We start from the raw sequence: 14,658 nt of genomic DNA on the forward strand, positions 1-14,658 counted from the left end.
AAGTGTGAAAGGGGTTTAGAATATGCTGCTTAAGGGCAGAGCATTTTTCCGGGTTTAGAAATAATGAAGGGTTAGTTCCACATTAAATCTTTTACGTCGCAGTAGAAGAAAGGGTGTTTTCGGCCACCAATGACCTAGAAGTCATTTTTACCTCTATTCCTAAAAATGGGGCTACCGTCTAAAAGGAGTAGCACACTTGTACTTTAACTACCAAGGAAAATCGGAGTGGCCGCCACAAGGCCTTCTGCATCTCTACCTGAATAGATCTATTGGGCTCTTCTAATTCCTAAGTTTTCAGAAGAATCTTCGCAGTACGGCTACGCAGTTCTATAATAAGAGCTCTTGCGAAAATGCATCATTCAGGAAGATTGATAATCTTGAGAGATAGACAGCAAGGGTGGTAGACCAAAATTATCGGTATCCACAAAAGTACATCATTGATATTTGTTTAGGTAGAAAAGGTCCTCCACATTAGTAGCTGAATCCAGAGCTGGAGGTAGAAGTAAAAAATAAAATTTATCAGGCATTCTTATATGACTCCAGACTTCATCTGTAAACAGTAGAAACGAAATAAAGTTACAAAGTTTTCAAGATATGTACAAGTTTTGGGGATATCCGTTGATTTATGTAAAAAATAAAGGATTCCTACCAATATTGCAATAATGGTAATAAAGTCCATGAAAAAATAGAGGTTTTGCCGTTTTAAAGTTTGAAATTAATAAGAAACGTGTGGTGTTTAGTGACCGTTAGCCAGTGATTATTTGGAGATCGTCAGTTGCGGTCTGGTGTGACGTAGATTTTAGAAAAACATTTTCTCTATCATGCCAACGTTTCGAACTTTATTAAGATCATCTTCAGGGCTCAAAGTGTTTGTTTTCCATGTAGATGTGTCATTCTTCTGTGTCGTGTTGAGAGTAGCCAATGAACAAGAATGAAACATCTACACGGAAAACAAACACTTTGAGCCCTGAAGATGATCTTAATAAAGATCGAAACGTTGGCATGATAGAGAAAATGTTTTTCTAAAATCTACGTCACACCAGACCGCAACTCACGATCTTCAAATAATCATTTATAAGAAAGTATAAAATATCAGTTATTTTAGTTTTTATAATTTTAAATAAATTTTCTATCTTAAAAATGTCAGGGCCAAACACTTTCCACTGATATAAAATCTGTAGGGGTGTATGTACAACATGTTAGATACTGATTCTAAACTTCAATTAATTTTTTGAAATGTAAATGTGGTCGAAATTTTTCTTTGAGCTATAACCTACTAAAATTAAAAATGTTTTGGAATTTAAAAATATTTCAGATAAGGAGAAAATGTCCTGGAACGCGTTCAGGTTCAGGTTAGCACCATGTGTATAGGATAATAAACGTTGAACATTTCAGGAAGAAGATAAATGAAACCGAATTACAAAGTATGGAAGATCCAAGAGCCTCGGAGCAACATATTAGCGTACGACCTATCGTAAATGGACAACCATACTAGGCGAAAAGGCCGTTTATTACGGACGGATCAGTCAATCTGAAAGGTCCGTCGTGCATCCAGCGTCCTTCATGATTTCAAGCTAACTACCATCAGCCCTTATACAGAGCATGTAAAAAGCTGTATGAACTGCCCACGCAATTTCACGGCCCCTTTTCGAAATCCAAAATGTCACTTAATCAAAAACTATGTGTATCACATTCTATTCCGGGTAGTGACATTTATTTTGGCGAATAATAGTTTGTGGATGATGATAAAATTTTATTAACCAACAAAACGGTCATATGTAGATTTTCAGATCCATTTCCCTTCATAGTCATAATTGATTAACTATACATTTTTATGCTACCCAATAACAAGTTTAGCTGAAAGGAGTTTGTTGACGCCCAAGAAGCATCGTTTTTATCTGTTGTTTTCGGCTGACCAAGGTTCGCCTGCGGAGGCCTGTCGCTGAAAACCGTGTTGTTATTTTGGCGATAACGCTGGTAGCAGCGGCCATTGTACGGGAGCAGGAGCAGCGCTTGCATGGGTCAGCACAGGACACAGTTCCTACCGAATCGATTATCGAGCCTAATATCGATTTTTTGATCTTCACCATCGATTCGTACATCGTCACCGTGTCGTCACATTACCTACCTCAACTGCATCGTCATCTGGCTGTACAGGCAACTTCTTTTCGAGTCGAACCTCCGCTGCAGACTCGATCTCAACACTGTTTATTTTGGCTTATGGAAAGCGATTCATCATCCATCATCAAGTACCAAATTTTCACGTTCATTTTATTTTATTGTAATTTTTTAAATCCATATTTGTTTACTGGTCATAATTGACCATATTAATTATTTCCATTAATTATTCTTCTATCTAAGGTTTATGGTTGAAATGAAAATTAGTGTCACGAGCGGGATTCGAACCCACGACCTTCGGCTCGATTGAAAAATGGCAAAAAGAGGGAAAATTCGAAAGGTTGTAGGTCAATATGGGGAGTTGGTGTCCGAGTGGATCGAAGTCACGATTGCTTAAGTGATTAGAGCAGCGGCGTATTGAACGGAAGGTCATGGGTCCGAATCCCGCTCATGACACTAATTTTTCATTGTAACCAAAAATCTTAGATAAAAGAATAATTAAATGGTTTGGTCATGATAATGTGATTGCTGAATTATTATTCTAATGAAATAGATGTATTTCGCGATTCCTTGAATTCAGTTAAAGTTAAATTAAAATGTTTACTTGACTTGAATCATTAAGCCTTGTGTTTTTGTTATTATTGCTTTGTTCATTTGTTCTTTTTGTTATTATGTGCCTTTTTTGACTATTTCTCTTGTAGTCTCTTTCTGTTGGAGTTATAATAAATAAATAAATAAATATTTTGTTGTAAAATTGTAATTGAGGAAATCTCTTTTAATTTTCTTTGTGAAAATAAATTGTAAATATTTAGTTTTGACTATTTAGTATTATTCACATCACTTTTCTCCCAATAACTTCACTTTTGACCAATTCTTAATTTCTAACCATACAAAATAAATTTGTATACCCTTTCTCTCTTTCTGTCTCTCTCTCTTTCTCTGTCTCTCTCTCTCACTCTCTCTCTCTCTCTCTCTCTCTCTCTCTCTCTCTCTCTGACGCTCTCTTTTTCTGACTCTCTTTCGATCTTTCTTACTTTCAATCTCTCTCATTCGGACTTTTAATTTATCCATCATCTCTCTTGCCCTTTTTCTATCCATTCTCTCCCTTCTTTTTTCTCTCTCCTTCGCTCTTTCACTGTCTATCTCCCTATTTTTCTATCTATTTTCTCCCACTATCTCTTTCACTCTCTCTCTCTCACTCACTCTCTCTCACTCTCTCTCTCTCTCTCTCTCTCTCTCTCTCTCTCCCCCATACTGTAAATTGCACAAAAAGAATAACTTTAAACTACTAATATAATAGTAGGCAAAGGCAATCATAGTGAACAGTTAGTGTGTGCGGAGATATATTGTAACAAATAGGTTTGAGTTGGTGTGATATTACGATAGGAAAATTTTCTTAATTTTCATGAAGATGTATTTATCTTGAATGGCATAAAAGCCGCACTGAATGCCAAAACGCATCTGAAACATCAACCCATCGTGGATAGGCAGATCAAAATTATCGGTAACCATAAAATTACGTTGAATGATTTATACTGTTCGTTTTATTAGTAGAAATATTATAACTACATTGTTTTTAATGTTATCTCTTGGCGTTGCCAACTACTAACTGTGCCGAGGTTTTCTGTTGACGCAATTAGCTTGAACGAATGCGACTTGATGCACCTGTACAGCTTTGGCCGCTTTGAAGGCCAATGTATGCACGATGGTAGAAATGAATACGAAGATGTATATCTCCAGATTGACTCGGACCCGCAACAAATGCCTAGACGGGTCACGACTGCATTAGCATAACAGACCACAGTGCCACCTTGTAATTAACACGTGCTGGCGCCACGTGGGCAATTAGATGCCGGGATCTGGCCGATCCCGTCCACCGACTCGGTGAACTAAACTTTTTGCCCCTGTATGAGAGTACGGAGGCGTTTTTCGCAACACCTACACCCGCGTTGTCGTGACCCTGGCTCCGGGGTACTCGAAACCCACGCGATTTCAAAATGTTGGTAATGTCACTGCATGGAGTCATTATTTACACGGGACAGATTTTATATATAAATACAATGGGACTGCATTTATTTATTTACGGATTGGAGCAGCGTTGGAGTGGTTTTCCTTGGAGGATTTCTCTAGAATATAGAAATCGAATTCATCCTGAAGACTTAGAAGTGAGACTTATATTCTTTTTCTTTCCCAGCGTCGTGAAACTACCTGTAAAGTCAAGAAATAATTAATTACTAAATACTGATCAAATTATGCATAAAAATAATTGTTACTACTGTCAAATTTTCATTACAGTCGAATTAAATTTATTTTAGTTTTTTACCAACATAGTGGAAGACTAACAATTATGTGAAATTAATTTTAATGCATTAACTCTCTGGAATATTAACTGATTTAGTACGTTCCGAGCAACCCCAATTCATGTAAAGTGGTACTTAGATTGCAACCAAAATTGGCAATTCAAAATTGATTGATATTTAATGTCCCTATTAAATTAAAATTATTAACTGGTTTTTCCTTCAAAAGTATCAATAGGAACTCCGTGTTTTAACAAAATATGACCTCATGAAAGAACAAATTATTGTTTTTGAACGTGGTTAAAGGAACAAATCTGATGGTGCGTGGCTGTGTAATTAATCATTATTATTTCATTAGCAATCCTTCTGTGATGAGTTATCGTTGTAGTAAACAAAATGTTATCTACTTTTTTGACCTAAAAAATAAAAGAAACTGCTTGATATGTATATGTTTGTTTTGATAAAAATAAACAATAAAAAGACTCAATATCAGTGGTATTCCTGGCTCTTAAAAACTGCTAGGTTATGCTTTTTATCCATTTTCTGAATTAATGAAAAAGAATACATTACCTGAAATTTTTTCCCATGAATCTTAATAAACCATTGGTTTAACAACATTTTACAAGCATATGTATAATAAAATGTTTGTAGCACAAGTTACCCCAGGGCAATTCTTTTTTCACTCCTAAAATTTTGTTGTACTGTTGATGTGGTTAATTATTTTCCATAATAGTATTTTAATAACAACGGGAAAATCAATTTTAAAACTCCTCCAGTTAAATTTACTATAAAGACGGGCTTAGGGCCTAAGACCTCTATTAACGATGTACCAAAGAGTTTGTTGCTTGACTTTAGTTTACTAGTGCTGGTTTTTACCTGTTGCCTTTTATTATGGCTTTGATGCTATTTAAACATAAAGCAAAAACTTATTCTTTTCATGTACGGTTTTGGTTGAGATAAAAAAGTCAGTGTCATGAGCAGGATTCGAACCCACGACCTTCTGCTAAATACTCCTCTGCTCTAACCACTTGAGCTGTGGTGACTTCGATCCTCTCGGACACCAACTCTCCATCTCAACCACCCGAATTCGAATTTTCCCAGTTTTTGCCATTTTCAAATGTCGTGTAATCAGCATTCGATTCTCGGCGACTTATGAAGTGCCCACAGGGAGCTGGTAGTGAAGTTATTCTTCTTTTATTTATTAAATATTAATCCATTAATGTTTTAATGGTCAATTGACCGAGTTACTTCCTTTAATTAATTATTCTTTTTATGTAAGGTTTTGGTTGAGATAAAAAAGTCAGTGTCACGAGGAGGATTCGAATTATCGTCCGAGTGGATCGAAGTCACGATAGGTCAAGTTGTAGAGCAGCGTCGTATTTAGCCGAAGGTCGTGGGTTCGAATCCCGCTCGTGACAATGACTTTTTTATCTCAACACAAACTTAACATAAAAAGCATAATTAATTGAAAGACGTAACTTGGTCAATTGACCACTAAAAAATAATTAGATTAATAAAGCAAAAACCTTTTGACAATCGTTAGTGTTAAACCCCAGAATGTAGATGAAATATTTTATTGGTTGATACAGGGATGTCATGCATAGCAGTGAAAACCTGTTTTGGATTATTTGAATTTTTTTTGGTTGGTGGATTAAATTCGAAATCTTTATCTACAACCATCTATCTCTACTAAATTAAAACCATTGATTAAAATTGATGAGAAAACATCTCATAAAAATATATAGGGATAATTGTCTTAACATTAAAGAATCTTTTTTTTATTAAAGAATTTACTCTATTAATATATCCAAAGTATTTGAATACATATCTATTATCTGAATGATACAAAGTCGAATTAACATGATTGAAAGCTTGACAAATCTTTAGCAAAACATACATTGAATGGGAATCTTTTAACGAAAAAGAAAACATTAGGTGTGAACTTATAAGTATAATATATATATATATATTTATAGTACATCAACCACAAAGAGATAGCAGTTTCCACTCAAGTCAAATTCCTGGGACTATTTATCGACAGTAGATTGACGTGGAATCCCCATACAAGACTTAAAAAACGACAACTTAATACAAGACTTGGACGACTACGAAGATGTCTAAGACCAAAATCGACATTGAGAGTGAAGACAAAGCTAGCACTATAAAAAACTTTACTAAGACCAATATGGACATACGGAGTAGAACTGTGGGGTACTTGGCAATACCCAATTCCAACATCCAGCTCATCCAGCAACCTTCCAATCGAAAGTCTTACTAGTAGTTACTATGTCACTAACCTCACTGTCCACAAAGACCTCAAGGTTCCTTTGTCAACGAACTAAACCGGTCTAGATTCCAAACCTTCCACACCAACCTTTCGAACCATCCTAACCATACTGCTCTAGCCCTCTACACTCATTCCCATCCTGACAACCTACCACGTCCCCTCAACCAAATGATGGCCTCGAGACCTCCTTGACCCCTAATCATACAGACTCAGTCGCAACGGATGACTTTTCAAAGCGTGTGTTCTACCGGTACAGTGCTGGCATTAGTGTTAGTGTTGTGCTGTGTGATACATAAATACATATTTGTATAGTATACTATCATGTATAGGTAATAAATTAATTTAAACAAAATTATAATATGATATAAAGAATTTATAAATACCAGCATTTTGGCCTAATTCTGACCGCGTTTTCTCAAATTTAAGTCCTGATTTCTTCATGTATTCACAACATTCGGGGCAGTTGTTCTCGTCGATGCAGCAGTACCTGCCTCTGTCGTAGGTGCAGTCTTTCTCACACCTAAAACAGATTGAAATTTGAACAATTTATGATTTTATTGCAACAATTGGAACCACTTACACTTTCTTTATTTTACACAGCTTCATGCACCAGACGCAAACGCAAATAAATATTATTAACAATAGTAGAATTATCGAAATGAGTGCGACTATTTGGAGATTCCATATATCTCTCTCGTCGTCAGATCCGCTGCATTTCTCACTCGAATTAAACTTGAACTGAAGAATTATTAAATCTTTGCAAAAACAAGCGTCAAATATTTAAGAAAAAAAGCTTGTTAAATTTCAAGTGTGGCTTTTCCACATACCTTTCTCCAAAGGTCAGAAGGGTAAACTAGCTCGTCGAACATGTCGGAAAATGTGTTTTCGATCTTGCCCAAAGTGCTGTAATCCAGTTGGGACGACGAGAAAAACTCCTCTGTTGATTTCTTCATGTTCTCCATGAGGTTGAGGGTGTACAAGTCTCTTTCCTTGTCAGGGATCTTGTCCCCAAGTCTGATGCAGACCTTAAACCATTTGATGACCGTTTCAAAATTGAAGTCACTCATCGACACGTCTGTAGCCACGCATTCTTCTTTCGTTATCAACTCTGGCGAATTCACGCTTTAAAATAAACAAATTCTCATCCAAAAATGCAACAAACTACTTAAAAATGAAAAGTTAATCCAATATTTGTGTTTATTCCAATAGAATTTGTTGTTATTATATATTATTATTTTATTATTATTACATGACTTTGAAACGAGCTCATGAAGTCAAATTTTAACGTCGAGATCTTAGGTAGTATTAATCACTGATAATTTGAGCAGATTAAAGATGTTATTTATAAAACCATTCAAAGTGATTTCGGTGTAAATGTACGAAGTATGTACAAAGCCATGTCTGACTAAAAAACACTATTTGACTCACAGAGCTTGCCATCCTGAATCGAACTTTGCTACCTGGTTTGCGTCTCGGTTGTTAAAATCCATATTTTGCCGAACTAACACAACAAAGAACAGAAGAATCTAAAAACTGTTACAAAATAGAATTAACATGTGTTATTTAAATTGGACAAAAATCTCCGATAACCACCCGGAGGGAGGAGGCGTCTATTTACCGTTGGAGCTTAACACATAAGTGTTATGTAAATTTCTGATAATATTTATTATAACGTGTTTAATTAAAGCTTCGGTGGTTGGTATGAGGCAATCATTTTAATGGCTTCATTTTCCTTTGCTCCTCGGCTATTTGATAAATGAATGAAATGTTGCTTGGGGCACTGGCCAGGGTGGTCCGGCTTTCTTAATATGCGAGTAAACACATCCTCGTCCCAGTTAATTAATCAATGTGTTTAGTTATGGATTGATAATTGCCTTGGCCGCCCATGAGCAGAACAAGAAAACGTCTTGAAAAATAATTAGGTGCCAATCGATTTTTCCCTCTTCTGCCAATTATAATGGGTTTGGCGTCCATATTGAAAATTTTGTATTGGATTCACATCAGAATTTTGTTACAGGGTTCAATTTTTTTAAAAATTATTTGATGAATCGGTTTGTATTCGAATAGTAGTAGTAGTAATGAGTATAATATATAACACGTTATTATTCATAGTATTTTATTACAAAGAGTCTCAGATTATTTTCTATTATATTTCGTGGTGCGATTGATCAGATAACTTCTTTCAGTTAATGTATTGGTTGAAATAAAAAAGCCAGTGTCACGAGCGGGATTCGAACCCACGACGGCTCAATACGCCGCTGCTCTAACCGCTTGAGTCATCGTGACTTCGGTCCACTCGGACACCAACTCCCCACCACAACCTACAACCTTTTCGAATTTTCCCTCCTTTTTACCATTTTTCAAATGTCGAGTAATCAGGATTCGATTCCCGGCGGCAAATGAAATGGCCATATAGTGAAGATATACTTCGTTTTACGTATGAAATCCATTATATTTCGTGAACCGATTGTCCAAATAACTCCTTTCAATTAATTAATCTTTAAGGAGAGAAAATTTGAAAGGTAAGTTGAGATGGGAAGTTGGTGTCCGAGTACGAACTCGATAGTTCAAGTTGTATAGCAGCGGTGTATCTAGTTGAAGGTCGTGGGTTCGAATCCCGCTCGTGACATTGGCTTTATTGTTTCAACCAATACCTTACATAAAGATTAATTAGTCTAAACTTTGTAGAACTAAACTGCTTCCATCGTTAAAGTACGGCACTAATAGGATTAGAGTTTTGTTAACAATCAAGCGTAAAATCACTTCGACTCCATCACCCTAGGCTAATTGGTAAATCTTGGATTAATGGATATCAAATAAAAAATTTGTCTTACGAGATCGTTGAGATGATAGTTCCTGCGGCATAGAATCTCGCCGGCTCATGTTTATGTTAATCCTTTCTAAGAAAAGGGCCCTTCGGTCACCGCTGAGCCCTCTCTGATACCAAACACACCATAACATTGAATAATCCCTGTTTTGGTTCGGGCTTTGATGAGGCGGCGTCTGTTTCAAAAACCTGGTGGCTTATTGTGATGCTGTAGCGCCTCGGAATTATAAACGTTGGCCTTAAACCAGAAGAACCGTTCTGAGGGGAATTATCCTCCGGGATCCGATTATCACACCCTTGTTGTCTTTGAGATGACGGTAGATATTAATTACAACCCAGAATAATTTCTGGGTTTATACGAATTCTGTTTTATGAAATTATATGCCCCATAAAATTCAATCGTTCAGTTGCAACTTGGATTTTTTCTGGATTTACTGTGAGCCCGTTTTTACTTAAACGATCAAACACAATTTCTAAATGCGCAATATGACTTTCCCAATCCCTTGAGAATATTATCAGGTCATTAATGTAAAACCAAACAAAATCACAAAATTGATGAAATGATTTTGTTAGATCCAGAGTGTGGATTTTCAAGTTTTCGATTTGGCGACAGTTTCTTGGAAAACGGAGCTATTTTTTAACGCGTTGTTGAAAACTTTACCCTTTAAAAAGTTTAATACGGTACAACATTTTTGTACCGAAATTATACATGAAACTTAGTAATGGGTACTTCTTGAGGCAGAATAGTATGTGACGGGCAAAAACTAGAGAATATGGCATCATTGGCTAAATTAAAGGACATATTGATTTATATAACCTCAAATTCGGACATTCATGTACATATACATGCACAAATTTGAACCTATCACTTCTCCCGGCCAGTAGGAAATTCTAGTTTCTTTCGTATAATTTACAATAAATTACCGGCTAGCCTAGAGAATTTCGGGTTAGCAATTCCAGCTGCTATCAACTTTGGCCACAAACGAAATCTACTCACACTTTCATGCAAAATTTCCTGTTCACTATACATACCATTCATTCAATTAGGGTGGCGGAGTACTTGATATTCCTCCATCATCCTCCACACTATCATAAAACTAATTCAATTGAGGTTCGATAGGGTACTCAATATTCCGCCATCGGCCTTTTCTCATCACTATTCAAAATCAAAATGCAAAAAATGGAACATATAACGAGATATCTCCAACAAAACAGCCATGTTTTTTTTCCCCAAAAATCAGAACATGAGACCCAGATACGCGCTGCCGTGCTCAAGCACAATTCTCATATTGGGTAGCTTCCTACACGCTTTCTATATTGAGTAAGAAATTGCAACCTTAAACTAGGTAGGACACATGGAGCAATCTTGTCCTTCATGCAGACACATACGCGGGGTTTGGCCCAAAAGTAAGTTCCTGTGCCAACCTCGTATGGCCTCTTCGTAGTCGGGTGTGGATTACCCTTCTTCTACCAGTCAAATCCTCCGAGCTGCACTGTGGATCTGGCCAACCGACGCTGCCCCTTTTTTCTGACTGCATTTGAAGTCTAGGTATTTATTTTACAAATATATATATATGTTCTATTTATCTTTAACTTATTTTTACGAGGGTTCGCAACAGCAGAGGTCACATAAATCCTCAGGGTGTTTTTGAAAAAAAACCCATTCGGATTCGAACCCGGGACCTTTGCGTCAACGACTAAACTGTTGCGGCCACCGACGCCCACTGTCTAAAACGTTATTTCAATGGTCGTTCAATTTAATTTTTAGTGTGTGGTGATTAGTGACCGTTAATCGATATTTATTTAGAAATCGTGAGATGCGTTCTGGTGTGATGTAGGTTTCTGAAAAACATTTTCTTTATCGTGCCAACGTTTCGGGCACTCTCGACACGTCACGCAAGAATGGCACAATTACACAGAAGACAAATACTTTGAGTGAATAGAAATACATGGATTGAGTATAAAAAATATATTTTGCATTGTATAAATTCACTTTTCCTCATCCAAAATGTAATTGTTGTATGTAAACAATGTTTGTAAATCCCAGGACCTGAAGATGATCTCAATAAAGATCGAAACGTTGGCACGATAAAGAAAATGTTTTTCTGAAACCTACATCACACCAGACCGCATCTCACGATTTCTAAATAAATATTAATTTTTAGTTCTTTCTACAAATTAAATTTAACACTTTTACAGATCAAATTAAACATTTTCTAAACCATTTTTCAAAAACTGAAATTGATTAAAAATTTAAATTTGGCTTTATTCCAGAGAATAAATCTTACAAGAATAATGAAATACTTATTGGAATTCGATAAAACAAACTTTCTCATTTCATTAATCACATTTCACGTACAACATCGTACAATTTTATTGCGTTTCTTGGGAGCTTCCGCTCGTTCGTTTCTCTGGTTGTAAATTGTGGAAAAATCCAGTTGGCCACGGCTCCGAACAAGATAATTATATATTTGCCTGGACAAAATGAGTGGGATGCGGCCCTCCTATAAACAAATACAGACTATAAACAATTCAAGACACATTTACAGCTTAACCATTTGCGCTTTATGGTTTGACTATTTAGTGTGACTCAGGTTTGTAGGTACAAAGTATACGGCCGTGGTTTATTCTCGTGACAAATCATAAATTTACAACTTTTCAAAACATATTCGTATAACACAGACCAGCAAAGCCATAATAGTTAACAGCTATATAAATTTTTATTCTGAAAATTTACTCTGCAGCCTGTTTCAATAATGAGAAATAATAGGGTATTTTCATTTTTTAATATTTTTTTTTAAATTTACAAGTGTAATTGTAACCTGGAGAAAGGAGGGAGGAAAATTAAAATTTCAATATTGTATTTATATTTTATTAATCATCATTAATTAAGAATTATGATATGAAAACGTGATATTCCAACTAACACCCTCCTATTGAAAATTTAATCAATTGAATATTTAATATAAATTTTAAAATAAAGTAAATATTTATTAATCTTTGGACTATGTTTTTACACGTCAATGTTTAAATATAGTAATTTTTATGTACCTTGAAAACATTACATTACAAATCAGTGATGAGCTCATTTCATTCACTCAGTTCTCTCATTGAGCTTTCAAAAAATGCATTATAATATGTTTTGGTCTGACCCAGGAGTGCCAACACCCGGAATGGTTAATTCTTGAGGCCTACCGATAATTTTTTTGCATGCTCTGCAGACTTAAGCTTATATAAATCAGTAATCCATTTAACAAAAGTTGTAAAGAATTCATTATATTTAGTGGACTATTGACCAAATTACTTCTTTCAATTAATTAACCTTTTTTATGTAAGGTTTTGGGTGAAATGAAAAACCCTAGTACCACCAGCGGGATTTGAAATTTCTCAAGAATCATCCATTCCGGGTGTTGGCAGTCCTGGGTCAGAACAAAACAAGTGAGATAAATTAATTGGCGTGCGTGGATCGAAGTCATGATAGCTCAAGTGTGTACAGCAGTGACGAATTTAGCCGAAGGTCGTGGGTTCGAATCCTGCTCGTGGCACTAGGTTTTTCATTTCAACCAAAAGCTTACATTTTTTTAAAATTATATTTATTTATTAAAACTGGTCTAATAAGACGAACTATTAATTTTACAATAATATTATAGAATAAAAAAATGTTTACATTCTTATAAACACATTGGTGCAATAAGATTTACATTTAACTATTCACTATTCATTTTTAACTACACAAGTTCATATGGCTTTGTTCTTTTTAATCTGCTGACCATATTTCGGTTATGTAAGAGTTTGGTCGCTTCCACATTCTCGTGCTGGCTGAGGCGACCCTGGTGTTTGGCGGCAAATCTTCGTATTTCCGCCGTGACTTCATGGATCTTAAGATCCCTATGTAAGTCCTTATTCCTTATGTACCAAGGTGCATTGACCATGTTACGTAAGATTTTATTTTGGAGTGTATGATTTTGATATTGCTGTGTTTGGTACAACTCCATAGTTGAATACCATATGTCCACATAGGCTTTATGACATGTTTATATAATAATATTTTATTTTGTATAGCAAGATTGGAGCCACGTCCTATCAGCCAGTATCGTTGTCTATACTTTAAACCTATTTCTGTCTTTTTTTTCCTTCTGTTGTGTTCTTTCCATCTCAGCTTGGTATCTAAGGTCATTCCCAGATATTTAGTGTATTTCTGTATGGTATAGTAGTTCCATCGATTGTGAGCGACGGAACATGGTCCACCTTTTTGTTTGTAAAGATTAGATAAACTGATTTATGCTGATTCAGCTTGATTTTTCATTTTTTTGTCCATTCGTTTATCTTATTACATGCATTTTGGAGGATTTTGGTTAAATGGTTGATAGTCGGTCCTAGTGATATCACCGCTGTGTCATCTGCAAACGTTTCAATTTTTCCTCGATCTATTTTCGGAAAATCACTGGTGTATAACAAGTAAAGCAGTGGACCTAATATGCTACCTTGTGGCACTCCTTCATTTATTGTTTTTATTTTGAATATTGATCTTTTTGTTTGATTCTAAACAGACTGTCAGTTAGGTAGGAACTGATAATATCGACATACTGCTTTGGTAGCATCCCTTTTAGTTTATTGATGAATCCTTCGTGCCAGACCTTGCCATAAGATTGTGAGACATCAAGGAAGATAGCAGAACAAATTTGTTTTTCTTGAAGAGATTTTTCTATTACGTCCGTTACTCGGTGAATTTGGTCTATTGTTGAATGTCTTGTTCGGAATCCAAATTAATGGTCAGGAATGATTTTCTTTTTTTCTACGATGTGTTTTATTCGTTTTAATAATAACTATTCGAAGAGTTTAGACACTGTTGGTAGTAGCCATATTGGTCTATATGATTTGACCTCGTTCGTCGGTTTTCCTGTTTTTTTTATCATAATGACTTCTGGAAATTTCCAGATGCTGGGAATATATTTCATTCTGATGGCAGCATTAAATAGGTATGTTAGTTTAACTATACCTTTTTTATTTCTCCAGTGATAAGATCATATCCTGGAGTCTTTTTAGCAGGTAAATTTTTAATTTCTCGTGCTACTTTTTTAGGTGAAACTAGCTTTATATTTTCTTCTTGTGGCGTGGTTGTTACTTCA

At 35.6% G+C, this 14,658-nt stretch overlaps 1 protein-coding gene across 3 annotated transcripts; it reads right to left on the bottom strand.

Moving 5' to 3' along the window:
* Positions 1-3,682: 3,682 nt before the first annotated feature.
* LOC106661020 lies at positions 3,683-8,256 on the bottom strand. 3 transcript variants are annotated; one of them, XR_001339618.2, is made up of 5 exons: positions 8,131-8,251; positions 7,530-7,824; positions 7,283-7,457; positions 7,086-7,222; positions 3,683-4,326 (listed from the first exon to the last, which is right to left on the bottom strand). XR_001339618.2 is itself a non-coding variant. In XM_014384119.2 (5 exons), the coding sequence occupies exons 1-5, from the start codon at positions 8,190-8,192 to the stop codon at positions 4,265-4,267; spliced, it is 708 nt and encodes a 235-aa protein (XP_014239605.1). In that variant the 5' UTR covers positions 8,193-8,256; the 3' UTR covers positions 3,687-4,264. The 3 variants fall into 3 exon arrangements, 2 of the variants coding, with proteins under 2 accessions (XP_014239605.1, XP_014239604.1); XM_014384119.2 differs by having other exon boundaries at positions 3,687-4,326; positions 7,283-7,434; positions 8,131-8,256; XM_014384118.2 differs by having other exon boundaries at positions 3,689-4,326; positions 7,283-7,440; positions 8,131-8,256.
* Between the last annotated feature and the right edge of the window lie 6,402 nt (positions 8,257-14,658).

The sequence above is a fragment of the Cimex lectularius genome, unplaced genomic scaffold, assembly GCF_000648675.2.
Source record: "Cimex lectularius strain Harlan isolate CLEC.00 unplaced genomic scaffold, Clec_2.1 scaffold47, whole genome shotgun sequence".
NCBI classification, from domain to species: domain Eukaryota; kingdom Metazoa; phylum Arthropoda; class Insecta; order Hemiptera; family Cimicidae; genus Cimex; species Cimex lectularius.

Excerpts from the sequence above, each read along its gene's own strand:
- LOC106661020 (XM_014384118.2), bottom strand. The coding sequence starts at position 8,192 with ATGGATTTTAACAACCGAGACGCAAACCAGGTAGCAAAGTTCGATTCA. Across the intron at positions 7,223-7,282 it reads CTGTGTAAAATAAAGAAAGT|GTGTGAGAAAGACTGCACCT; the intron begins GTAAGTGGTTCC and ends AATCTGTTTTAG. Across the intron at positions 4,327-7,085 it reads AGAATTAGGCCAAAATGCTG|GTAGTTTCACGACGCTGGGA; the intron begins GTATTTATAAAT and ends TTGACTTTACAG.